The 26,189-nt window shown below is 37.6% G+C and overlaps 1 protein-coding gene across 1 annotated transcript in view; it reads left to right on the forward strand.

The window, feature by feature from the left end:
* tspan18b (tetraspanin 18b) overlaps positions 1 to 24,849 on the forward strand; it is a 43,218-nt gene extending 18,369 nt beyond the window's left edge. Inside the window, exons 2-9 of the mRNA XM_039684294.2 lie at positions 1,192 to 1,275; positions 16,660 to 16,755; positions 21,049 to 21,243; positions 21,454 to 21,528; positions 21,613 to 21,711; positions 22,779 to 22,955; positions 23,626 to 23,709; positions 24,080 to 24,849. Coding sequence (XP_039540228.1) covers positions 1,273 to 1,275; positions 16,660 to 16,755; positions 21,049 to 21,243; positions 21,454 to 21,528; positions 21,613 to 21,711; positions 22,779 to 22,955; positions 23,626 to 23,709; positions 24,080 to 24,127 — 777 coding nt within the window. The 5' untranslated portion in view covers positions 1,192 to 1,272 and the 3' untranslated portion in view covers positions 24,128 to 24,849. The remainder of the gene's footprint in view (positions 1 to 1,191; positions 1,276 to 16,659; positions 16,756 to 21,048; positions 21,244 to 21,453; positions 21,529 to 21,612; positions 21,712 to 22,778; positions 22,956 to 23,625; positions 23,710 to 24,079) is intronic.
* Positions 24,850 to 26,189: the final 1,340 nt, after the last annotated feature.

Below are 26,189 nucleotides of genomic sequence, written 5' to 3' on the forward strand. Positions count from 1 at the left end.
CAGTAACTACCGTTTCTGTGAAAACAGGTTTACAAACGTCTCATGAAATGCTCTCACCAAAATGTTGGTAAATTATGCAAAATAATGCGTAACTGGTGTCCTCTACGTTTTCCAAATGCACACTTCTAATGGAGTTCACTGCATTCATTCACTGTAAACTAAGCCTTTTTGAGATGCAAACAGACTGAAAAGAAATCTTACGTCAAAGTGTTTTCTACCTTTCACCATGCCACAGTCTTGGTAATTAATGGGAAACACTGTGGCTGTTGCATTGTTTAATGGCTTTACTTTCTCCTTCTGTGTGTCTATAGAAACTGAACAGTAATGGATGTCCTTACCGCAACAATGTTTGTCTGAACTATGGTCATAGTGGAACCACACACAATTTGTTAACCACACTAAAATGAGATAAAACATGACTATCCTGGATTTTATGTCATCTTTCTCCCTACATTCATCTATCCTTATTTAGGAGAAATCTGCTTGAGTTTTTGGAAAGCTTTCAGTGCTACTATGTATAATGCTTTTATGGCTATGCCAGGAACATCACTATTTTAATTGGCTAGAAGCTTATTGCAGTTGGGAGACACTTGTGGCAAAACAAAATGAATTGCTGGAAGTTAAAACATTTAGGCCTGTTAGCTGCACACGGTTGGTGATCGTCTCCAACAGTGAGAATCATCTCCAGGTAATTAGCCAGGAATGCTGTTTCTAATAAATTATTCATGACCTCAGAGACACTAATCAAGATTAGTAGCACCGAGCCTAACAGGCAAAATGCAATCAGTTTGGCGTCGAACAATAAAGAGCAATTTACCAAGCAACAAATCTTATAAGTTACAACAGCCATTAATATTTCACCTGCTTCAGTAGTGGGTTTAGTTTGATTAAAACTAGTGTGATGCTCATTCCGTCCCTGTTCAAAGTGAAAAATTCACGCACATGCTGTTTCCGAGTAGTGCACCACAGGGAATGCCATCAATAATGAATCCTCAATCTCGTCGCACTCCAAGATTCGTACTTACAACTTGCCCTGTGCCAAGCTCTCCTCTGAGTCTTCGGTGTGGAGGAGTGCTGCTTTTCCTCTGTCTTACATGTTTTATTACGCTTTTGTGGATATGGATTTGCTTTTCTGTTTGTTTGGTGCCTTTAAATATATGCCATGACCTCTGGTTGTGTTTCTTTTCACAGCTAATAATAACAGACGGAAAGAGAGAGAGAGCATAGACGCAATATCGTTTGACCTGAATCCTGAACTACATCAAAGAACTCATGGTAGGTGCTTTTGCTTATTAACATAGACAGTCTGTGTGTTCTTAAAGGGAAAGTTCAACAAAATGAAAACCCTGTCGTTATGTACTCGGTTCTAAACTTTATGCCATTATACACATTTGTGTCCTCATAAACCCTATGTACAAGTGCACACATACACTCACAGTGTACACACAAAATATACAAAGTGTACACAACTTTTCTTTGTGAATGAATAATGTATCATAAATAAATAAATGTTTTTCCTTAAAATACAGGGTGCATAAGTCAGGGCACCCCTATGTTAAATTCCCATAGAGTCAGGCAGATTTTTATTTTTAAAAGCCAGTTATTTCATGGATCCAGGATAATATGCATCCTGATAAAGTTCCCTTGGCCTTTGGGATTAAAATATCCCCACATCATCACACACCATTCACCACACCTAGAGATTGGCATGGGGTACTTTCCATAAGATCATCTTTCAATGCAAATCAAACCAGCTATTAGGCTAACTGAAGTAAAACCATGCCAATCTCAAGCCATGGGGAATGGTGTGTGATGATGTGGGGATATTTTAATTCCAAAGGCCAAGGGAACTTTATCAGGATGCATATTATCCTGGATCCATGAAATAACTGGCTTTTAAAAATAAAAATCTGCCTGACTCTATGGGAATTTAACATAGGGGTGTCCTGACTTATGCACCCTGTATTTTAAGGAAAAACATTTATTTATTCATGATGCATTATTCATTCACAAAGAAAATTTGTGTCCTTAAAGGTTGGAGTTTTCCTCATTTTTCTAATTAAGGCATTAAGATCAATATCCAAAAGATGATTTTTTATTCCTCTTTTTAGGCAACTTTAGCATGGGTGTCCAAACTTATTCACACCACTGTATAGATGTGAAAGCAGTTACTATTAGCCTATGTGACAATAAAATTAGTTTTATTTAAAATCAACAAATAATCATGATAATTAATCGCGATCTCAATATTGATCTAAATAATCGTGATAATCATTTTGCCCCAAAACGTGCAGCCCTACTGTCCATTAAACTTGTGGACTAAATGACACATCTTCTGAAATCATTCCATATCTCTTTGTAAATAAAAGACTGAAATATTTCCAGTTTTCTACAAGATTTCACTCTCTGCATATTCAAACGCAATGGTATTTGGTGTCAAAGAAAATCTTCACACACGTGACATATGACTTCAATAGACTCTTACGGACTATATTTATGGTTCTTTTATCATTTTTTGAGTTTGACAGATATTGCCAAATTGTGTAGGAAAAAATGCAAATAATGATTCTTCAGAATTTATTGTTCCTTTTAACCATGCCTCCAAAAATGCAAATTTAGTTTGTGTATTCTGCATTATGTACATACTCGCTTTGTGCTTAGAAATGTCTTTCTCTTCACCACTATGATAATCATAATCGATACTTGAGATCGATGAGTTTTGGCCATACATATTAATTGCTTTGTAAATTCATCAGTCAATACAACATGAATCCAATCCATGCACATGCAAGTCATTTTGCAGCCTTGTCCACACAGTACACTTTTCATACAGCATATCCAGCAGATAGCTTCATTAAACAAAAAAAAAATGCTTCACAAAAAAATGGAGTGGAAATGCAGTGAAATCATCTTGTTGACAGCGTTGTTTGGCTGGCGGAGGGCTGTTGGTGCACAAAGCCATTGTGACACTGTCAGCAGCAGGGAGGTGATTGTCTTATACTGAAGCAGAATCTATTATTTCTCTCTGTCATGGCTGGGAGCCGGTCTTTGTGGGGAACTGATTTGCATAAAAATTCAGAGCATTGCGATTCCACACACACATACCAACAGCAACACACATACTCAAAGTTAAAGGTCTCGCTGACAGAGATGCATCAACCGCTCCGTTCACCCCGTGAAAGCCCACCCTCAAATGCCAAATAAGCAAAATGTTGATGAAGATTTGTGGTTCGACTTTTATTTATGCCGTTTAAGTTGCTTTGGTAAAGAAAGCATCTGCAAAGATGGAAATGAATATCGGCTATCTTGTGCTTACTGCAATTTGTAGATGCTACAAACACAGTTTCTCAAGTTAAACTGATGGTGCTTTAACAGATAGTTTTTATAACTCTCCATAATAATCATCTGCACACCATCCATCTATAACAATGCTTTCTCGAGTGGCCACTTCAAGCACAGAGTCTGATGCTGTGTAATGGCGCCTGCAATTTATGAATTTGCGCATCAATATTTTCATGTGTTCACTTTATACATTAGACTGAAGAAGCTCAGTGTACATTTAATTATGATTCTCTGAGATGTGTCAGGGGAAAAGCAAGGGGAAGTTATGCTGTATATTGTAGGTACTGCATGGTATGATTCGGCATGGCTTTACTTTGGCTCGGTTTGCTTTTCCACTGCAGTTTAGTAGCACTTCAAAGTGGGTGAGATTATAGACCGATCATTACAGTTCTCTACTATTGACCACGATACAGAAATTTCTTTTTTCAAGTTGTGCAAACAAATGATTCAAATGAAGCTATATTTTGGGCGGCAGTGACTCAGTGGTTCATGTAGGTTGTCTACAAACCAGAAAGGTTGGTGGTTCAATCCCCGGTTCCACCTGACCAAGTGTCAAGGTGTCCTTGAGCAAGATGCCCAATAGACACAAAGGGGCCTAAAGTGTTCCAAGAAAACATCCCCCACACCATTACACCACCACCACCAGCCTGGACAGTGGTAACAAGGCATGATGGATCTGTTTACGCCAAATTCTGACTCTACCATCTGAATGTCTCAACAGAAATCGAGACTCATCAGACCAGGCAACATTTTTCCAGTCTCCAATTTTGGTGAGCTCTTGCTAACTGTAGCCTCTTTTTCCTATTTGTAGTGGAGATAAGTGGTTCCCGGTGGGGTCTTCTGCTGTTGTAGCCCATTCGCCTCAAAGTTGTGCGTGTTGTTGCTTCACAAATGCTTTGCTGCATAACGAGTGGTTATTTCAGTCAAAGTGTCTCTTCTATCAGTTTGAATCAGTCGGCCCATTCTCCTCTGACCTCTAGCATCAACAAGGCATTTTCGCCCACAGGACTGCCGCATACTGGATGTTTTTCCCTTTTCACACCATTCTTTGTAAACCCTAGAAATGGTTGTGCGTGAAAATCCTAGTAACTGAGCAGATTGTGAAATACTCAGACATCAACAACCATGCCACGCTCAAAATAATCACCTTTCTTTCCCATTCTGACATTCAATTTGGAGTTCAGGAGATTGTCTTGACCCCTAAATGCATTGAAGAAATTGCCATGTGATTAGTTGTTCAGATAATTGCATTAATAAGAAATTGAACAGGTGTTCCTAATAATCCTTTAGGTGAGTGTATATGTTCAAGAGGATAATTTGCTTTAATGATGTCAGTGAATTAAAAAACCGAATAAAACATTTAATCCTCTTTATTGTGTAATGGGTGTACACTGGAGATTCTGGGAGCAGTAAGTCTGTATTTTCTGTGAGCTCTTTGTCTCTTGAGAAGCACATGATTTCTGTTAATATGTTTATTGTGGCACAGATGCTTCAAAATTGTAATGTTTCTTGAAGGAATGCTTCCTCCTAATAGAATAATTGTACATTTCCATACCATAATGCATACCAAGACTAAATTCCCCTGTATTTTCTAATAACTATATCACTGTCACCTTCTGCCTGGAATTATGTTTATGGCTGTCATCACCAAACATATGCACTAAGGGACTGATTCAACACGGAGCGTCAACAAACTCCATATTTCACGGCAGACCAGAGGTCCACCTCCAGATGGCATGTTTGACAGGCCTGTGAGTGATCACTCATTAGACAAATGCTAGTCCAAGCTGTGCTCCATCTGCAGAAGGCTGCTGCTTTCTGTGTTTGCTCTGACAGGAACTGTGTTAAGTGGGAACGCCAGACACCCGTCTAGAAAACAAAGAGCTGTCCACCTATCCCAACCCTCACCATTTCAACTTAGATGGGGGAATCTCTCATAAAAATATGATGAAATCCCTCCAAGTTTGAAGTCATATTTATGTCCCAGCTAACAGGGAATGTTCTCAGGACTTTGGCTAACATTCTGGCAAGGTTCTTTAAATGTTATGAACAAAAATTCTTCCAGTGACATTAAATCGAATGTTCATTCAAATGACGAGAACTCCGGTCAATTTTAACATTGAGCTATTTTTTATTTATTTTTTTACATTTGGAGTGCTGTTAGTACAGACAAAAACGACAAAAATCGGTGTTTCCTACACCGTGTTATCCTCTTTTTAAAATTCGCACCCTATTGACTTCAATAGGGCATCGACTACTGTAGGCTTAGACCAAAAACAGGAAGTAAACACGGGTATGTTAGCTGGCTAAATTAACATCATTTTTATTCATATCTTTCACATCTACTGCAGTCAGATTGACCGTGGTCACTCTTAATAACACCACTCACATGGCTGTGCACTCGTAATGGCAAATCAAGGATGTTAAGAGGCTAAAAGCAGGTTTAGAACATGCCCCATTGAAGTCAATAGGGTACACATTTTAAAAAGGCGATTTCACGGTTTAGGCAACACAGATTTTTGTCGTTTTTGTCTGTACTTACAGTGACAGCACTCCAAGTGTACATAAATTGAGCTCAATGTTAAAATTGAATGGAGTTCTCCTTTAATGTTCCCAAAACATTAGCACAAAATCATTCATCTTTCAGGGAACGTTTTTTTTTCTAAAATGTTTTAGTTGGATGTTCATCTAACATTTTTAAATGTTACTGTTTAGAAAACATTTTTTTAAAAAAAGGAATGTTTATAAAATGATCAAATGGAATGGATGTTTTGACCATTCAAGGAATAGTCACAAATAACTTTTTTTTATAACTTAACAGGAATGTTAACAAAATGTTATTAGAACATATTTTTTTGTTTCTCTCTATTGCTTTTTTCCTGCTTCCAAAATCAGCCAAGCTTTTAAGACATGAGCAGTTCAGAGCTTAAGTGTGGGGGAGTGTACTGTTTGAACTCTACCTTCTTGAGTTTGTGTGACATTTGAAAAGACGTGAGGAAGGAGGGGAGAAGATGTTTGCCCTGTAAGACATCTTGTGGACTTTTGATTATTTTGTGTTGACATGTAGAACACAGTGTTTGTGGTCAAACTGTCCATATGTGTTTCTCCTTTCACTTAACAATTCAGCACCAATACCAACCTTATACACTATAGGTCAGGTCAGCTTGACCGTAAATATTTGAAACTGGTCTACACCAAATCACGGGTGACTGTTCTCACTGACAGCGATTCAATAGCTGGAAGTCGGCTTGTCTTTTATAAATAGTTTTGGTATAATGTGGCGAATCACTGTCTGTGTTCCCACACGTTGCACGTTCCCACAAAATCTAAGTTTTTTGCACCACCAACAATTGCTTTTGTTCATGTCACCAAAGTTGTCAGTCGCAAACAGTCAGTAAGATGTTCTCTAGTCCTAGACTCTTTAGCCAGTTGATGAAAACAGTAGAGCTATTGTAATTAGGGTTGGGTATCGTTTGAATTTGAACGATTCTGATTCCGATTCCTTGTTTCGATTCCGGTTCCTAACGATTCTCGATTCCGATTCTTTTAAGAGGCAGGGTCAAAAAAGTTTAGCTAACCTTGCTAACCAACGGCCTTTCTGAAGGAAATAATCCTTTCTGAAGGAAATACTCCTTCTGTAAAAATACTCCTTTTGTCACAAATTTTGCATTTTGCCGAGATTTCGTTATTTTTAGAAAAGTGAAGCCACACTTTGGATCATCGACGTAAGCTACTCATGTTCGACTCGCGTGGTTATGCCAACACTTCCGGTAGACGCTTCTTCCTTGGTGTTGTTCAGCGGTTTCTTCTTCCGCTCGGCGGACTGTGAATATCGAAACTAGGAATCGAAATTTTTACTTTTGAACGATTCCGGGAAAAACGAAAAGTTAGTCTCGGTTCCAATCGATACTCGATTCTCGATACCCAACCCTAATTGTAATGTGATTTTAGTTGTGTAAAATGTTTCCTCCATTTTATTTGCGGTTTTGAGGTTCAAAGTTACTGGGAACATTCCCTAAATGGAAATTCATTCACTTTTGGACATTTATTGCTCAGCTTATATCGGATTCTTATGCACTGTGAGATGTTTTTGATTTACCAAGGAAATTATTGTGCAACTTCTCTTTCAAGACCAGAAATGTGACGTTCTTCTTAATGGTAAGAACACAAAATAAACGTTTTAAAAGTACGCAACTTGGTAGATTTATTAATAATAATGACAATAATAAATGGTAAGAAAGAATAAGTGTTAGCTAAATAACCATTTACTCTGTACTAGGTGACTTAAGGTTTAATTTAATAAAAAGGGAAAGTCCAGTGCCATGGGAAACCCCGAACTAGTGTTGATATGATCACACTCACTGTGGCATGAGGAATCCACACTGTTGAAAGACAGAAAGAGGCTCCGAAGACAAAGAAGAAGGACTTCAACCGATCAATGTCTTATCGATCTTGCTGAGATAATGATCTTCTCCATATGGGATTGATAACTTCACCAGAAGCAGATACAATTATATGGATTGGTTTGAAGAAGCATTTAAACAGTGTTGTTATATATTTAACAAAGATTTTTTTTTTCCTCGCTTCGTATGTTTGTGAAATTAAGTTTTGTATCGACCTCATTCAGCATTTGAGTAGTAAGTAAATTCAATATATTGAATTGCTTGGCATTCATAACTCATAGAAGAAGTTGCTGGTTGGCAATTTTCTATAGTTTTCCTCTTTAATTTTCTTTGCCGGCACTGACCATTTCCCAACTCCACTGGGTTTCTCTCCTCAGTGAATGCAGCATTCACTGACCCACCGACAAAGATGAAGTGGCTTTATTCATCTGAATCCTGCACCTGCATCTGAACAATGATCTCTGTAATGAACTCTTATTTCTCATTACAGAACTTTTCAGAAAGCTTATTACACACAATCTCATATGAGATGCTCAATAACCAGTATCATTGTAAATGTAGTTCACTTGAATAATAATTATTAGCCTGGGAAAACCCAGACAACTTCTGGCAAATTTAGATTTGCTCTGAAAGTTAGTCTGGCAAAGAGCTCATACAAGCCCATTTCCAATCCGTCGAAATCGCGACACCAATCAGAAACGTTGGGGCGGGGTTTACACGATGATGACAGCGCTGGGATTTTGAAGCAGATTTTGTAGCCTACATTACAAAGATGGATGCCGCTGTCGAACATCACTCGCTCGAATCAGCTATCATGTCTGTTTTAAGCGGTTTGAACGTTTCCTTTTTGTTAAAAACAGAGCGAAGAACAACACTCGCTCTGCATGCGTCATCTCCTTCATTTCTCTGATTGGTTTTAGGTCTAGCTGCGACGTCCGTTGGTGACGCCCCTCTGGAAATGATTTGTCTATGATGCTTTGCCAGACCATAACTCAGTTACAACTGAGAATGGTCTGGTTTAAACCAGACTAAATAATTCTTGTTTAGTCTTTAGGTGATAATTGACTGTCTTTTGACATTCAACCATTGTTGTTTGTTTAAAAATACTGATTCATTTAGGCATGAAATAAGTCTTTATGAGTGAGTCATTGCATCGTTCATTCAACCAACCATTTGTAAAAAAAAAAATGGTTGTCACAATATCAGATTTTTCACTACACTATTATCGTGGTCAAAAGAATTCATGATAACGATATATCCCAGTATCTATAGAAGTCTTTAAAAAATATAATGCTGTCAGTCATATTCATCTTTATTTTCTATTTTTTCTTTTCTTTTTTCTGAATTATCACAAAAGGAACCAATTTAAACTTACTTTTGTGATCTGGTTTGGCTTCCTATCACAGAATGTGGCAGTAAAAGCTATGTTGATTGCCATTGCATGCATTATTAATACATTAACCTTACGTAAATACCCGAGATGGCTTGAAGAACACAGTTAAACCATATACTGTCGCAATGATGTAATTACCTTTATGTCAAAATATTTGTATCTGCATGTGGTATTATCAAATGTGAACTATTCATTTTAAATATTAGTTATCGTCAAAAACGGTATATCGGAATGGCAGTGAAGCAATGCAAATTACGTTGAGAGGTCACGCGACAAGGATACTTATTCAAAAAAAGGAGAGTATGTGATATCAGAGAGTATAGCGGCCCATAAGTTAATAACTACGTTCACAATGGAAGTGAATCAATCAAAACTAACTCTAGCTGGATGAAAAATTTATCCTAATGCTGTTGTAAAGCATAAACAAACTGTTACGGTAATTTCTATTATAACTGTAAAGCTGCTTTGAAACAATCCATACTGTTTCAAGCGCTTTATGAAGGATATGCTTTTTATGAGTGTGTTACTTGGTGGTGCTTTGTTTTGATGTGTGTTGGCTGTGCAAAACCAAATTAACTGGTGACATTGTGCTTAATGTAAGTTACAAAATATGAATTACTTCTTGTTTTTTGAATTTTTGCATAAAAGTATAACACTGGCGATTGTGCTGTTTTTCTAAATCTCATCAAGATGTAATTTTTCAGTTTCGCTGAAGGCTTTCTCTAAATCTAAATCAGGTCATTGTCTATGAGTCAGCTGGTCTGGTGAATGAGCTTTGGCACTGCAGGCCGTTTGTGCCCAATTCAACATTTTAAAAGTTTCTTCAAAGGACAAGAAATCCATTGGTGCTTATCACTTGTCCTATCCAAATGATCACTGATGACCCACTAAAAGCTTTCGGCTCATTATAGACTACAGTTTGCATTCATTTTACAGCCAAATATGGCAATTAGTCATTACTATGTTCCCTTATATATAGGGTAACTGTCTTCATGAACATATTGTAGCTGCATCAGACTCTAAAGCTGAGAAGCATGTGACTTACTCTGCCCAAATTGGAGGTTCATTAAGGTACTATATATGCCTGCTGGGTTGACCGTGCTGTCATGCCCCTTCCCCGGCACCTCGGTCTGCGCTAGCGTGTTAAGTTCCACGTGTATTATAAAAATGCCTAAATGGAAAATTAGATTTGCTAAATTCCCTTAAATGGTGCACTATTGATGTACACACACACACACACACACACATAGACATAGTGTAGTTGTGACTAGCTATTCAAGCTGTGCATTGAATAGAACAATTAGGAGTCATTGAGGGTGAAGAAGTTCAGTGTTCTTGTGAATCCTGTGTTTCATGCTTTATTGCTCTTTATGTATGCAAGCTCATGGCTGATGGGGGAAGGCTGACCAGCACACAGTGTCCTTGTCCTTGAGCTAATGATCTTGTCCCAGTTAGCAGGGTAAGAATGACTAAAGCGGACAGTGGATTAATCAAGTTAAAAGTGTCAACCCCAAGGACGGTCTCTTCAACCTATGTGTTAAAGTATGGTTTTCAAAAAGAAACCTCAGAGAGAATAAGTGACTTAAGAACTTGAAATGTGCTCGCATTAATACTACTAAATTAATACTAAAAATACTACTTGTTAGCCTTGTCCGCTTAAATTAATTATAATAAATATAAAAATATCCTCACACAGAGAGAGGCTGAAGCTTCATGGCTGAGACACGAATAGATGTTTTAATTGTCTGGGAGCATCTTTGATGCGTTGTTGGCTCTTTCATACTAACAGATTGGCGAGTGTTCATCACCCGCTAATCCCCCACGGTTTCCACGCAATAACACCCTGACCTGTCGGCGAGCTCAACGATTTGCAAATCTGGCTTAAAATCATGTAGTGTGAATTAGGCTTTAGCTCACCGTTTTTCGGTGAAATGCCATGTTTGTAGTCGAGCAGCGACTGGATTGCGAGGCCCCCTAGTGGCGCGAGGCCCTGTGCGGTGCCCTTGCGACGGCTCTGTGTACAGGGGTAACCACAGTAACAGGCTTTTCTGTAAGCGCCACCTACTGTCAGAGAGTGAATTTGCATTTTCAAATTTCAATCAGCCTGTCTTGGCACTTTTGCTGAGATGTATTATAGGACCAGTAGAGTGCCGAAGTTACGACGTCAACTCTGTAGGCCAAAACGCGGAAGTGAGTTAGCATTTTAGCACTCCCGGTTCCCTCGCCCTAAAGCCTATGGGATTTTTGAATGGGTTTTTGCTAAATCGCCTGAAATAAGGTCTGTGGTGAACAAAGCCTCTAAATATTTTCACGTTTTGATCTATGACATAAAACACACCAGTTATAACCTGCTTGTGGTTTTTTTAAACTTTATTGTGTCTGTTTGTGTTTTTTTTTTTAAACTTTATATAGGCTTCAAAATGTATAAATTTTGGATTAACTTGTTGAACACAGATCTTATTTTTTGCGATTTTCCAAAAGTCTATGGGGAAAATGCGTAGCTTTTTGATTGAGGGAACCCATGCGCCGCTAACTTCCGAGTTGTCCTACAAAGTGACGTCATCACTTCGGCACTCTATTCACACTGCACCAACGGACGGTGACAGACGACAACTGACACTTTGTCAGGTTTTATCAGATCAGTGTGTTATCCCCGTCGGAATTTCACCGATTGAACATGATGAATCTGTATTTGTAGGTCTTGGAAGTTGGATTGTCTGAGAAGTGCTTGCTCTGGTCTTTGCTGTTCTGGTGACTTTCACTGTTAGTCCGTGTGAATTGGTCTTTATAAGAAAAAAATAATTATGTATAATTTTAACTTTTCCCTTTTCTTTAAAACTGTTTTAAAGGCTGAAATGTAAGGTTTACATTTACATTTTTGTCAAAACTTTATTATTTTATCTGTAAAGGTGTCTAAATCAGTCCACAAGTAATGGCACATCTTCCGACTCAATACTAGAAAAGCATGTATATTATATATATATATATATATATACGAAACCTTCAAAGTATTGTAATGCACCATTGTCTTATTTAGAAAATATTCTTAGCATAACTGGTTTAGAACTGGTTTAAGTATTCTCTGTATATCTCTGGATTGCAGCAATGCAAAGTTTGCGCAGAATAAAAACAAAATATGTTCTTGATGCAACAAAAAAAAACTGATTTGCATAAGCATTCAATCTCTGCAGAAATGAAAAGTTTACACGGATGAAAAACAATAGCGCTAATGAGCGCCTTACAGTTGACCTCTACTTATGAATCATTATAGTGAATACCAACATTTCCTGGATAGAAACCCTACTGTGAACGGATCATTATTGAGGTTGTGAATCTAAAACACATTTATGACCATATTTCCCTTCCACATGTGAGCCTCTTATCTACATTTTTCCTGTTAATTTGAGATGGTACGTGTGCAGTTTTTCCCAGTCTGAAAAGGTCAAACAGGAAATATTAGCAACTAGAATTATAGAAGATTTTGTGATGTTAGCTCAGTGAGTTTATCACATGAAGAGTTGTATGGGTTTAGTCTCATGAGATAGGGAATGCTTGTTTCTTTCTATGGATGCTGACTGTGTATGTGTCAACTAATGTATGAGAGAACAAGCAACTGTCTCTTTTCATATACACACATGCTGTTGATCTGCCCTCATGCACTTTTGCTTTGCTTTAGATATTTGATGGATGTGTTTCTGTTTTTGTTGTGTGCGAGACTACAAAGACGAGTCTTGGAACCTAAACAACCAAACTGTGCTTTTTTGGTCTCATTATCAGAGAGCCCATGCTTTGGAATAATGAGCTGAACTCAAATCAGTCTTGATCATGTTGTTGGTTTTGTGTGCATCACCACTGAAGCTCTTTGGACTGCATTGCAATGTGCTGCAACTGTAGTTTCACTGCAGACCTTTTTGTTATATGTAGCTATGTTTGATTGATGATGACTGCAGTGCTGTGGGAGTCTTGGGAAAATTCCCTGTTTATTCTGCACTTTCTCCACAGCAAGCCCCGATCCGCAGGCAGCTTGATTTATACTGGCATCCAAGATGCTTTACACCACTGCGCTCCAACTGGGAGTGTGTTGGTCTCTCGTACTAAGCAAGCAAGTTTTTACACATAACCAGAGAACCGGCTTCTCAGATGTGAATCCAAATTTTGCAGGCCCACATTTTTAAAGCTTTTACGCAGTCCTCTGCCCGCGCTCCCACGTCCAGCTGCTAATGGTTGTGCCGACCTGCAAAGAACAAATCGTATTAAGCAATAGGGGTCATCAGATGCTACTAATGAAAGCTTTAATCTATGCAAACGCTAATTAAAACCCTGCGGTTTGGCCTTTGTTAAGAATGAGGGTAATTAAAACACTAATTGCCCTCAGGGTGTTATAAGCACTTTTCTGACACGTTTGAAATTAGGGCCTTCAGTTTAATTGAAAGGATTTATTTTGTAACAGAATAGTTTTTTTGTGTGTTTTTTGTTTTTGTTTTTACAAATATAATTTTACTTGGTTTATTAATGTTTTTACTCAACATTTGTGCAGTTTTTGGAGGATTTATGATATATTTTAAATTTCTAGAAATAAATAAATATTATTTACATATATATATTATATATATATATATATATATATATATATATATATTATACAAATATATATGATGTATTTGTGTAACATGATGGAAACATCTGCAGATGGAAATTAGCCTATGGCTATAATCTGGCATATTTACATTTGTGAAAAATGTTCATTAATATGTATTGTCCCTTTGGTCTTTTTCTATAAATAAAATGAATAAATAAAATAAATTTATTTAAATTTATTTTAAAAAACAACAGCATTTTATGTAAAATTCAATTAATAAAAGACTCATATTTCAAATTTTCATTCATGTGGATAACATGGATCATTTTACATGGTTTAATGAAAGATTTCAGTCCATTTTTTTGGAAAATGCAGTAAAAAAAAATAATAAATCACTTTAACCACTACATGACCATAGACCTCCATTATATGCTATTTGCTATTTTACTAACCAAAGGTATCTTTTCACAAGTTGGATTCAGTTGAGTTCATATCTAAATATTATGAAATCACAATTATAACAAAACTAAAATAGCCTACTTTTAGTCAAAGTTTAGATTTTTTTGTACTGAAAAATAAATAGTTTTTTTAATAATATTACATTATGATTAGAATCAAACCGGAACAATTTTACAAAGAAAAATGTTGGAGTCTTAAGATTTGAGTGTGTGTGTGTGTGTGTGTGTGTGTGTGTGTGTGTGTGTGTGTGTGTGTGTGTGTGTCAATTTTCAATGTGTCAATCTTACAAGTTTATTTTTGTGGTGGTTCTGCATTTTGGATGATTTCATTTTACTAATGATAAGAGATCAATTTTTATAGTTTCAAAAATGGTATTCCTCTATATGTGTGTGTGTGTGTGTGTGTGTGTGTCAAGTCAAGTCAAGTCAAGTCACATTTATTTATATAGCGCTTTTCACAATACAGATTGTATCAAAGCAGCTTCACAGTGATAACATGTAAGTAGCACAACACAGATCAACAACATTGCTAAACACTAAATAAATAACCCCAACTGAGCAAGCTCAAAGCAAGCCAAAAGCAAGGCGACAGTGGCAAGGAACCAAACTCCATCAGATTGGATGGAGAAAAAACCTTGGGAGAACCCAGGCTCAGTCGGGGGCCAGTTCTCCTCTGGCTTACATTCATATTGTTTAAATATAAATATTAAATATAAATATTGTTTATGAATCAAACGGCGCCATAACATATCGCAGGCGTTGAGTCGTCTCATCACAGGCGTTGGGGCATCCGAAATCCCCGTGAGAGGCTGGACACAAAACTGGACCTGACGAACGCCATTTTTCTCGGGACAAGCGTCCCGAGATAACAGCAGAAAGGCAGATGGGAAATAATTAGCATAGCTGATGTTCATAATAATTTCCGTTATAACTCACAAACTCTCCGTAACCCGAACTCTCCGCAACCCAACCATACGCGCCGACCCGTTTGTCTAAGTCGTGTGTGTGTGTGTGGTGAGCATGATGAGTGTGTGGTGAGTTATTTCTGTCTATGTGTTCTCCATTGTTTCTAATTTTGATGATGATTTTTTGTCGATTTTGAGTAGTGTGACTATTTTTGCCACGCTAACATAAAAACAGATGTCATTCCAATCATTTTTTTTTTTTTGGAGATCTAGACAGTGTTCTTATTTGTGCAAAAGTCATTTGGGGTCCAACAGACCCCGCGGACCATCAGAGGGTTAAAAATACTTTCTAAATAGGCTAGTCTTTAATAAACAAACCAAAATACCCTGGTCTCATAGCAGGAGAGATGCATAGTCACACTTAAGACAATAAGCAAAAAAGTCAACTAAAAAACACAGGCTATATATACAAACACAAGCAATTAAACAAGACACAGGTGTACATCATAGGTAACAATAGTAACAAACAAGGATCTAATAAGTAACAAAGGAAACAGAACTAAACTGCGATGAAGTAAAACAGAAATAAACCAAACCAAGTATAGTATGTATACTGTATATTTGTATTAATGTATCGATATATTGTATATATGTATCTATAACCTGCTCTAGGGTTGCCAGACACAGAACTAACTCCTCAATAAAGATCTATAGAGCTCTAAGAAACCACATTGGGTGAGACCAGGTGCCAAAAAACAAGACAGGGTGAGCCAAAAAAAGTCTTTGAGAAAGTTCCGCCAGAGCATAGTGATTGCTTCTGACAAGATAGGAAAAATACAAAGAAAACAAGATGGAAGTGGGGAAAACAAAAAGAAAGGTCATGGTTAGTGTACTTGTCATCAAGCCACATTCTATTCTGGCTCCAAGACAACACAAGTGATTTTTCCCAGCCTTTCTCCTCCAGAGATTTCTCGCTGCTAGGATTACTATATCTTTTAATAACACGTGTGATCCATCATGTATTGTTGGTTGCAACAAGACTTGTGGTATTAGCACTGCACAGCGAGATACGGTTGCTCTCAAACATATATTTAAGGATGACACCCTCATGTAATACACCCTCTTCGTGTTGTCTGAGTAATGGTAGGGTATTTTTGCTAGTGCTGGCTGTTAGCACTCTCCTAGAACTAATGAAAAAAGCCCCATTTCATTTAAGGAAAGTGGCGCCGTAATAGGCCTTCATCCTAGAGAGTGCTTTTTCAGGTAGAGGGATGGTCTGCTGAAACACAAGAGCCTCTCGTCATTAATTACACTAAAAGGGAGGCTGTGCCTTTAAAAAAGAAAAGTATGGCCATTTTAGTATGCACACGGGAACCCTGAATTTATTTTGTTTGAATGCACTTGAAATACAGGATTTTGCTGAAAAGCTCTTTTTGAGCGCTGTAAAAACTGTGTGAGCCTTTTAAGTTTGAAGAGACCGCTTTAGTGTGTCGAGTGTCAATATGTGCAGATGAAAGGCTGGATTGTGAATGTTTCAGATTAAGTTCAGAGATGACGCTATGTTTGTTTCTCTTCCAAGGGGCTCGGGGAGGCTTCAGCGAGGGGGACGAGCATGGAAGGAGACTGCCTCAGCTGCATCAAGTACCTCATGTTTGTCTTCAACTTCCTCATCTTTGTGAGTATTTTTCTGTCTTTGATATGCACTTTTCATTTGATCTACCAGATAAGTATAAAGGGAACATATAGAAGCTTGTTTCCACCACAGAATGACAAAAAAAGGTAATTGCAACTTTATCTCACAATTCTGACTTTTTTCTCACAATTACGAATTTACATATCGCAATTCTGAGAAATAAAGTCGCAATTTCGAGATATAAAGTCGCAATTCTGAGAAATAAAGTCGCAATTGCGAGATATAAAGTTGCAATTCTGATAAATAAAGTCGCAATTGCGAGATATAAAGTCGCAATTCTGAGAAATAAAGTCGCAATTTCGAGATATAAAGTCGCAATTCTGAGAAATAAGTCAGTATTGCGTGATATAGTCACAATTGCATAAAGTCAGAATTGCGTTATATAAAGTCAGAATTACATGATCTAAAATCAGATTGTCTTTTTCTTGCAATTGCGACTTTAATTCTCAAAATTGCGACTTTATATCGCAACTGCGACTTTTATTTCTTAGAATTGCAACTTTATATCTCGCAATTGCGACTTTATTTCTCAGAATTGTTATGTCTCACATTTCTGAGTTTTTTTTTCTCACAATTACGAATTTACATATCGCAATTCTAAGATATAAAGTCACAACTGCGAGATATAAAGTTGCAATTGCGAGATAAAGTCGCAATTCTGAGAAATAAAGTCGCAATTGCGAGATATAAAGTCACAATTGCGAGATAAAGTCACAATTCTGAGAAATAAAGTCGCGATTGCGAGATATAAAGCTGCAATTCTGAGAAATAAAAGTCAGTATTGCGTGATATAGTCACAATTGTGCAAAGTCAGAATTGCGTGATATAAAGTCAAAATTTCGTGATCTAAAATCAGATCATTGTCTTTTTTTTCTCGCAATTGCGACTTATTTCTCAGAATTGCAACTTTATATCTCGCAATTGCGACTTTATTTCTCAGAATTGCGACTTTATATCTCGCAATTGCGAATTTTATTTCTCAGAATTGCGACTTTATATCTCGCAATTGCGACTTTATTTCTCAGAATTGTGACTTTATATCTCGCGATTGCGACTTTATTTCTCAGAATTGCGACTTTATATCTCGCAATTGCGACTTTATTTCTCAGAATTGCGACTTTATATCTCGCAATTGCGAATTTTATTTCTCAGAATTGCGACTTTATATCTCGCAATTGCGACTTTATTTCTCAGAATTGCGACTTTATATCTCGCAATTGCGAATTTTATTTCTCAGAATTGCGACTTTATATCTCGCAATTGCGACTTTATTTCTCAGAATTGTGACTTTATATCTCGCAATTGTGACTTTATTTCTCAGAATTGCGACTTTATATCTCGCAATTGCGACTTTATTTCTCAGAATTGCGACTTTATATCTCGCAATTGCGAATTTTATTTCTCAGAATTGCGACTTTATATCTCGCAATTGCGACTTTATTTCTCAGAATTGCAACTTTATATCTCGCAATTGCGACTTTATTTCTCAGAATTGCGACTTTATATCTCGCAATTGCGAATTTTATTTCTCAGAATTGCGACTTTATATCCCGCAATTGCGACTTTATTTCTCAGAATTGTGACTTTATATCTCACAATTGTGACTTTATTTCTCAGAATTGTGACTTTATATCTCACAATTGTGACTATATCTCAGAATTGCTCCAGCTAGCATACTAATAGCATAACATAGCGTAAATGGCTCCAGCTAGCATACTAATCGTAGTAATAACGCAAACATTTTCCTTTTTACATGTTGTGATTTGTGTAGTAACAAGGTCACATGGACACTAAAGAGTAGAGTTATGTTGCTGAAAATTCAGCTTGAGGTTTGATATTTTAAAGTTTATTATTCATAATAAGCACTCCTTATAAAAGTAGGCTTCTGTGTAATTTTAATTTTATATTCATATTTCCCCCAACATTCATCCTGCAGACTGTCATGATTCAGAACAACTACTTGTTAAGCAGAACAACTACTTGTTTAAGCATTTCAAAGCAACATAAGTAGGAGACAGAGAGAAAGGGAAGAGACAAAAAGTGCTTCTTTGATCATCTATCTAGGTTGACGACGTAAATTCCCACTATGGGATTGGCATAGACAGAGGAAGATTTGGACTCATTTCGTTTGACTGAATTCATTATTTCCCCAACAGCGAGAATAATGTGATGTACACACGTAAGTCCAACGCTAACACTAAAATGTTCAAATAAATGCTAATATAATTCTCTGAAATCCATTTAATATGCTAAAAACAGCTGCTCATTTTTATTCAGCCCTAAAAACTGTTACAAAAGCAATTTAGTGATACCGTCAAGCTGTTTATTGGATCTGTTTATGACAAAAATAGCTGCTGTGACAGGACTCGGCTTGACAGACACATTGCTAATGCCATCCATGAAAAGAATTCTAGGTTTGACTCACAGGAGAGAGAGACTGAGGAACATGTTTTTGTGTGAGGCTCTTATCTCAAAACCCACCACACACACATCTTGAGATGCTTAATCACCAGTCTGGTGTCTGCTCAAACCTTCATCTGTGTGTGTTTGTGAACGACGGGATGGTGGAAGGGTGCATCACTTTGACAGGTAGAGGATTGTGAAAGGAACAGCAGTGTTTCCCAGCCCCCACTCGGCTGTCTTTGACTCGCCTGTTAAAACTCCTTATGCTCCTCTATCCGTTCACCTTCCCCCTCCTCCCGGGAAGCGTTCACTTTCAGTAGCCGTTTACTCAAAAATGATTTATTTTCAGCAGTAGAGCCCATTAGTTCTCTCTCTGCTCGGTGGCACGTTAACCTTTGTGTTCACTTCACCAAGTAATGTGCGAACACCGAACATCTCAGCAATTTGTGGTGCACAATAATTTTTCATATTTATCACGATCATTAATCCTGCACTGCAAAATAATCAGTTTTCCAAAAATTTTTTTTGAGGATATTAAGTGGTTATTATTGGACATTGGTTTCAGAGAATGTGTCTTGAATGTAAAAGTGTATTTTCTGTTTTGGTGCCCTTTTGCTGTTTTTATGCATTTTATTGAGAAACAAAATGCAAAAGACGTGTTTTTTCTGGATCCATACGATTGTAATCCATTCTTTTTAGGTGTTTATGGTGAAAATACCATTTTATTCGTCGTGTATCAAAGTATCAGGTATAAGCATCATGTAAATACTAGTATGGGACATGATTCATGCAGAGATGTATAGTAACGAAGTACTAAAATGCTGTATCTGTACTCTACTAGAGTATTGTTTTTTTCTCATACTTCTACTTTTACTTCAGTAGATATTTTCGATGAATTTAATACTTTTACTTGGATATTTTTTTAATGTTCTGCTAGTTACTCGTTACAATTATAAAAATTGTACGAATCATTCGTTGCAAGTTGGCTTTCATGCTGCCTAAATCACACACCAGTTTTATAGGGTAATGATTGACACACACATTGACAACTAATGCAGGGGTTGTCCTGCAATGGCCACCAAAGCAAATTTGTATCCCGCCAAAGCGCCTTATTTGATTGCTAGTTCAAACTTTTGACTGCTTTCTTTAATAATTACATGTACTTTTACTTTTAGTACTAAAGTAGTGAATTTAAAAATAAACTACTTGCAATACTTAAGTACAAAAAATGTTGAAAACTTTAGTACTTCTACTTAAGTGTGGTGCTTAAAGAGCACTTCAACTTCTACTCAAGTCACTTTTTTGATAGAGCACTTGTACTTTTACTCAAGTCCGGGTTTCTAGTACTTTATACATTTCTGGATTCATGAATATGATTATATCAAAACACTAAGTAAAAGGACTTTTTTTTCTTATGAAACATTAAAGTCTTATACATATACTTTTGATCCGGAAGTTGCACCCGACTTTATGTCAGTATAGTGATGTATTTAGAAAAAAGAGGCCTTGTTTTTTTCCCACTGGGAATGAATTGGATATAGAAAAGTTGGCATTCCAGTTGAATGGGATGTTCATGAGGGTGAGTAAATTATGATTTTTTTTTTTTTTTTTGCCTGAACTTAAAAATGTACTCACAATATGTTTTGATGGGTCAAACTATTTCCATATGGTGACAAATGTTGCCGTATTACTGTTGCCCTTATATCTATCCTAGGTAAACCTCACTTATTTTACTGTATAGACTGAATGCGTTTATTCAAAATGGAATATTGCTTATGCAAATGAGAAGTTTGTGTGTGTTTGTATGTGTGAGTGAGTACAAACTTGACTGTAGTAAACTTATGCGTCTTCTTTCTGTCTCCATCTCCTCAGCTGGGCGGCTCCTTCCTCCTTGGTGTCGGGGTGTGGGTGGTGGTGGACCCCACAGGTTTTCGGGAGATAGTGGCAGCCAACCCCCTTCTCTTCACAGGCGTCTACATCATCCTGGCCATGGGGGGCATGCTCTTCCTGCTGGGGTTCCTGGGCTGCTGTGGAGCCATACGAGAAAACAAGTGTCTGCTGCTTTTTGTAAGTCACGAGGACAATAACACTGAACCAATAAAGTTGATGCCATTCACTGCAAGTTGAAATACAGTAGCAGAATCCGGTTGCACCATCCTGTTTTATAGTGCTAAACACCGTTATCTTGAGCAGCAAATCTTCATTAACCGTCATGAGCGTTTATATCAGGGTGAAGACCCAAACACTGACTGTGTGACAATCTTCTTCTCTCTGCAGTTCTTCATGCTGATCCTCATTATATTCCTGGCAGAGCTGGCGGCAGCCATTCTCGCCTTCGTTTTCCGGGAACACGTGAGTGACCGTGTCCGTCATGTTGAGACAGATTTTATGTTTTCAGTGTTGGTGTGCTGCTAATTTCTCTGATACTGTTTACAGCTGACCAGAGAATACTTCACTAAGGAACTGAAGAGGCACTACCAAGGCTACAACAACACTGATGTCTTCACATCAACGTGGAACGCCATTATGACCACAGTATGTCTCGTTTGTTCCTTAAAGGGACACTTCAGGATTTAGCATTAAGCTTTGTATTAGTAGAAAACCTGTAGTATTTTCGAATTACTACGCTTTCCACCCTCATATCCCCCTGAGACGAGAGATTTATGCATTTCTTGTCTGGAAAAAATCCTCTGATGACGCAAAAATCATCATTTCGTGTCATCGGAGGATTTTTTGGCCAGAGTCTAAAGACTACAGTCAGTAGTAGGGTCTGTCCCGCATGTTCTCACTCACAAAATGAACACATAGTGTCGGCCATCTTTTTTTGGAAGCTAAGCTAGCAGGCTCTTGTTCTGTGGAGAAAGCTGAGTAGTAGGGGTTACGGTCCTCTTTTTCCCGAACATGTCCGGGATTAAGCTTTTGCTTTCTGCAGTCGCCATTCATTGTTTACATGCACAGATTTTGTTTCAATCTAACCGAATTTATTCCGATTGGTGAATCTGAATGTAGTGTTTACATGAACGCTAAACAAGTGATCGGTTGATGTGCGTTTTATCGCTAAGAAAATCTCCACTCCTCCGTGAGAGATACGAGACCGGAGCGTCTCACAGGTGTCGCTCATCGGTAATCACGCCACCGGCCTCGCGCCGTTCTCCCGCGGCCCTCACTCGTCCCGCTCGCCACAGTAAACATCATGAATGGCGACTGTAGAACGCAAAAGCCGAATCTCGGACATTTTGGGCGATCTCGAAACACTTTTTCGGGCAGACTCATCACTAGTAGCCTAGACTTGTTGTTTAACAACTGCGCTCTGTTACCGGTAGGCGTGGCCTCCTAAAGCAGTGAAGCAAGTGCATCCTGGGAGTTGTTGTTTTTCATCCACATAAGCCAAAAATACATTTTCTGGCTTTTCTCAGTCTAGAAAGCTACAAACAATTTCACATTTCTTCATAAATGACCCATTTTAAAAACACATTCATCTTTCCAGAGGTGAAGTATCCCTTTAAACATCAACCGCTGTAAATCAGTGTTTACCAAACTTTCAGGAACCCCACCAAGCTACAAATGAGCATAACTTGTATTTCATCTGTGCTCCCCTCTAGTTTGACTGCTGTGGAGTGAACAGTCCAGAAGACTTCGAGGACAGCATCTTTAGGTTAATAAACCCCGGTGAAGTGGTGCCCGAGGCCTGCTGCCGCAGGAATAGTCATCTTGGAGAAGTAGGCTTCAGTAACAGGGAGGAATGCCTGTCAGGCAGCATGCTGTACCGGAACAACAAGGTGAGCTCTCGTGCCACTGTATACGTCACATCCCTTCTGCCTGGTCCGAAGCTCATAGCTCAGATTTAACTAGAGCAGAAAAACAGGATGAGGGGGAAGAGTGTCACCACTCTCACTGCTGACTAGTGCTTTTCCATGTTCTCAGTGTCTGGGGAATGCGAGTGTGTGCGAGAGTTTCTGTGAAAGTGGGCAGGGAAAGTAATAGTCATTTAGATCAGTCGTGGACTTTCAGATCAAGGGTATTTTTTATGTTCTGATTCTTGTGTTGCAATAAAAAAAGGATAATTCGGTCATTTACTCACCTAGTTCCAATCCAAACCCACATTTGCAGTATCGATGAAATGCATAATTCGATATTTTGTTCATAGTTCATAGTGACCACAGCTATTTAGCTTTTTAAAAATGAAGAAAAATAGTCAATATGACTTGTGTGCTATATTCTAAGTCTTCTATATTCATCATCATTATCATTATCAGTGAACATTGATTCAAATTTCAGCCTGTTTCACACAATCTTCTCATTCAGTGAGCTGTTAATTCTAGAAAATCACAACGGACCTGCTGCCAGTTGCAGAAACAGCCACGCTAGATAGTATATAATGGGATAATTTGACAAAACTGTATAAACTATGATTATTATTTTTTTCTTTGTGTATGTTTGGATCGGCAGGGCTGCTATTCAGCGGTCGTAGACTACTTTGAGATGTACATCTATGTTGCTGGAGCCCTGGCTATTGTTGTACTCACAATTGAGGTACAGTATTACATTATGTCCGTTTCATTGATATTATCTCAGAGAATTAGTGTAAAACTGTTGCAGATGGGACAGATCTTGAAGGTTGAGTTGAACAGAAGGGAGACAGTCCTTTAGATTGAATGGCTGCTGCCCTCATGTGGTAATGTGCTGGAGGTAGACCGCTTGAAATCTTCATTCTGTCTACAATACAAATGTAAATCAGCCATATTAATTTAGCAGAAAAGTTTTTTTAACGTGAAGGACCTAACGTAATTTTGCATGCTTTGAATCAAGCCGTCCCTTAAGATTTACTCTGTCAAGCAAAACTGTTTAATAATTGTTTGTTGAACGAATGGACATAAGAGGTTTGCGTTTCTTTTCTCGACAGCTTTTTGCCATGGTGTTTGCCATGTGTCTGTTCAGGGGAATCCAATAGATCAAGTTCACCGAAAGACTTTTTCAAAAAGGAAAACACCTCAAAAGAAAAATGAACCACTTTTCAAAGAATGTTTTGCTCAATTTTATGTCTCTAAAATTAAGAAGAAGAAGAAAAAAAATGAATCATTGACCTGTACTTCACAGCTGGACCTTTGAGGTACAAGGTAACAAAACTAAAACCTTGACAAAAAAAAAAAAAAAGAACATTCTTTGAATACTGAGAAGATTTTATGGGCTTTTTGTCAGAAAGCCCATGTGTAATTTTGACCAGGTGTTAAATAGACCAGATAAAACAGATGAAGAAGGTGCTGCACTGATTTTGGATGAAGAATATTTATACTGAGTAATGCTGGCTTGTTTGTATAGGCATTTGTGCTTTTAGTAAAAAACTAAACAAAACAAAAAACACTTTCCTCTCACCAAAACATTACCACAGTCATTGAATGCAAGCTTTCACAAGCACATTATATTAGTGTTGTATAGTTATGTGAATTTCCATTTTTATCTATTCCTGTTTGAGTGCTGGAGATCTCGCTCTCTCTAAGTGTGTGTGTGTGTGTGTGTGTGTGTGTGTGTGTGTGCCTCTTCCCTGCTTGAAGACCAGCATTTTTTTTCTCTGTATTGTGATGTTTATTGGAATAGTAATTTTATGTGATTTTAGCTGAAATTGATGTGTATGCATTTGTATTGAAGACTAACATTAAAGGAATCTCTGATGAACCTTCTGTTCAGATTCTTTTCTTAACTAAAACGAAAACTTGGTCTCCCAAAGGTCCGATTTATTTCATGGTTTCCACAACCAAAGAAAAACAAATGAAATGTGTTATTATTACTGTTGCATGTACATAGATCATGAAACATTAAAAACTAGAGATTTTTTGACTTGCCACAGCAGGTTATCATTTGAAACATAAAAAGACAAGTGTGTTTCTGGTGTATTCTTTTTACACCATTGGTATTTATTTTGTAAAGACATTCATAAACTTTTAAATGTGTTTTACACTTCAATAGAATTGTAATAAAATTCTGTGTATTCTGTGTAGTTTGCTGAGGAGAAGTTTGCTGCCCTCATGTGGCTGTGAGAGGAAACAATTATTTCACACCAAATTGACTGTTAGCAAATACACGATAAAGGATATAGAACGTGTAATATGATCATACTTGTCAAAAATGGAATATAGATCTTTTTGGATTTCTATTGAGAGATCATAGATTGTGAAGAAAATTTTGAATTATTTTCCTTGAAAGCAAATGTTTCTATTTGTCTGGGGGTTCTTACAGCATGTTTTAATAGCTTCATATATTTCAAATCATCAGATGCTCCTGGTGGGCATACAATAGTAAGATACCTTGAGCCAGTCATCTAAACAAATAGAAACTTAAAGGGATAGTTCACCCAAAAATGAAAATATATCCATCAATATGTACGAATTTTGTAATAAAATATCCAAAAATCACTTGCACAGTGTAATATATTTCCTGCAGTTGTGTACTTACAATATCCCAAGAGTATCCAAAGTTCTTTTATTTCAGAGAAATTCCAATTTTGAATAAGTGGCCGTCCCGGAAATAATGTCGCCTGTCAATGACGCAATCCGCGCTATCCTCGGTTTCCGCTTGTACTGCCATTGCCGTGACGTAACCATGGCGACAGACGTGGACAACTGCGTAGTGAGTAACGTTTAGCGGCACCCAGTTCTTGTTTCGTTCAAACATAGACAATGGCAAGCAGACTTTTGGACAAACAAGGAGAACTAAAATGAGGATCAATATCAGCGTGGCGTTTCATGCCGAGAGCTAGCGTCCGAGACTGACTTCCACTCGACAGAAGAGCGTCCGTGACTAATTTGGACTTGACAGAACTTCACGAGTCACGACTTTACAGCTTTATTAGACAGGTGAGCAAATGTACATAAAACTAATCAATGTTATAACGTTAGCTTGACACGATGAAATGTTAGAATATGGTCAGTATGTTATTCTTATGTTGATCTAGCTGCTAGTTTCGTATAGCAAACGAACTAACACGTAGAATAACGCTATAACTTTCAACACACATT

The sequence above is a fragment of the Pimephales promelas genome, chromosome 10 (assembly GCF_988280905.1).
Source record: "Pimephales promelas chromosome 10, fPimPro1.hap1.1, whole genome shotgun sequence".
Classification (NCBI taxonomy): Eukaryota; Metazoa; Chordata; class Actinopteri; order Cypriniformes; family Leuciscidae; genus Pimephales; species Pimephales promelas.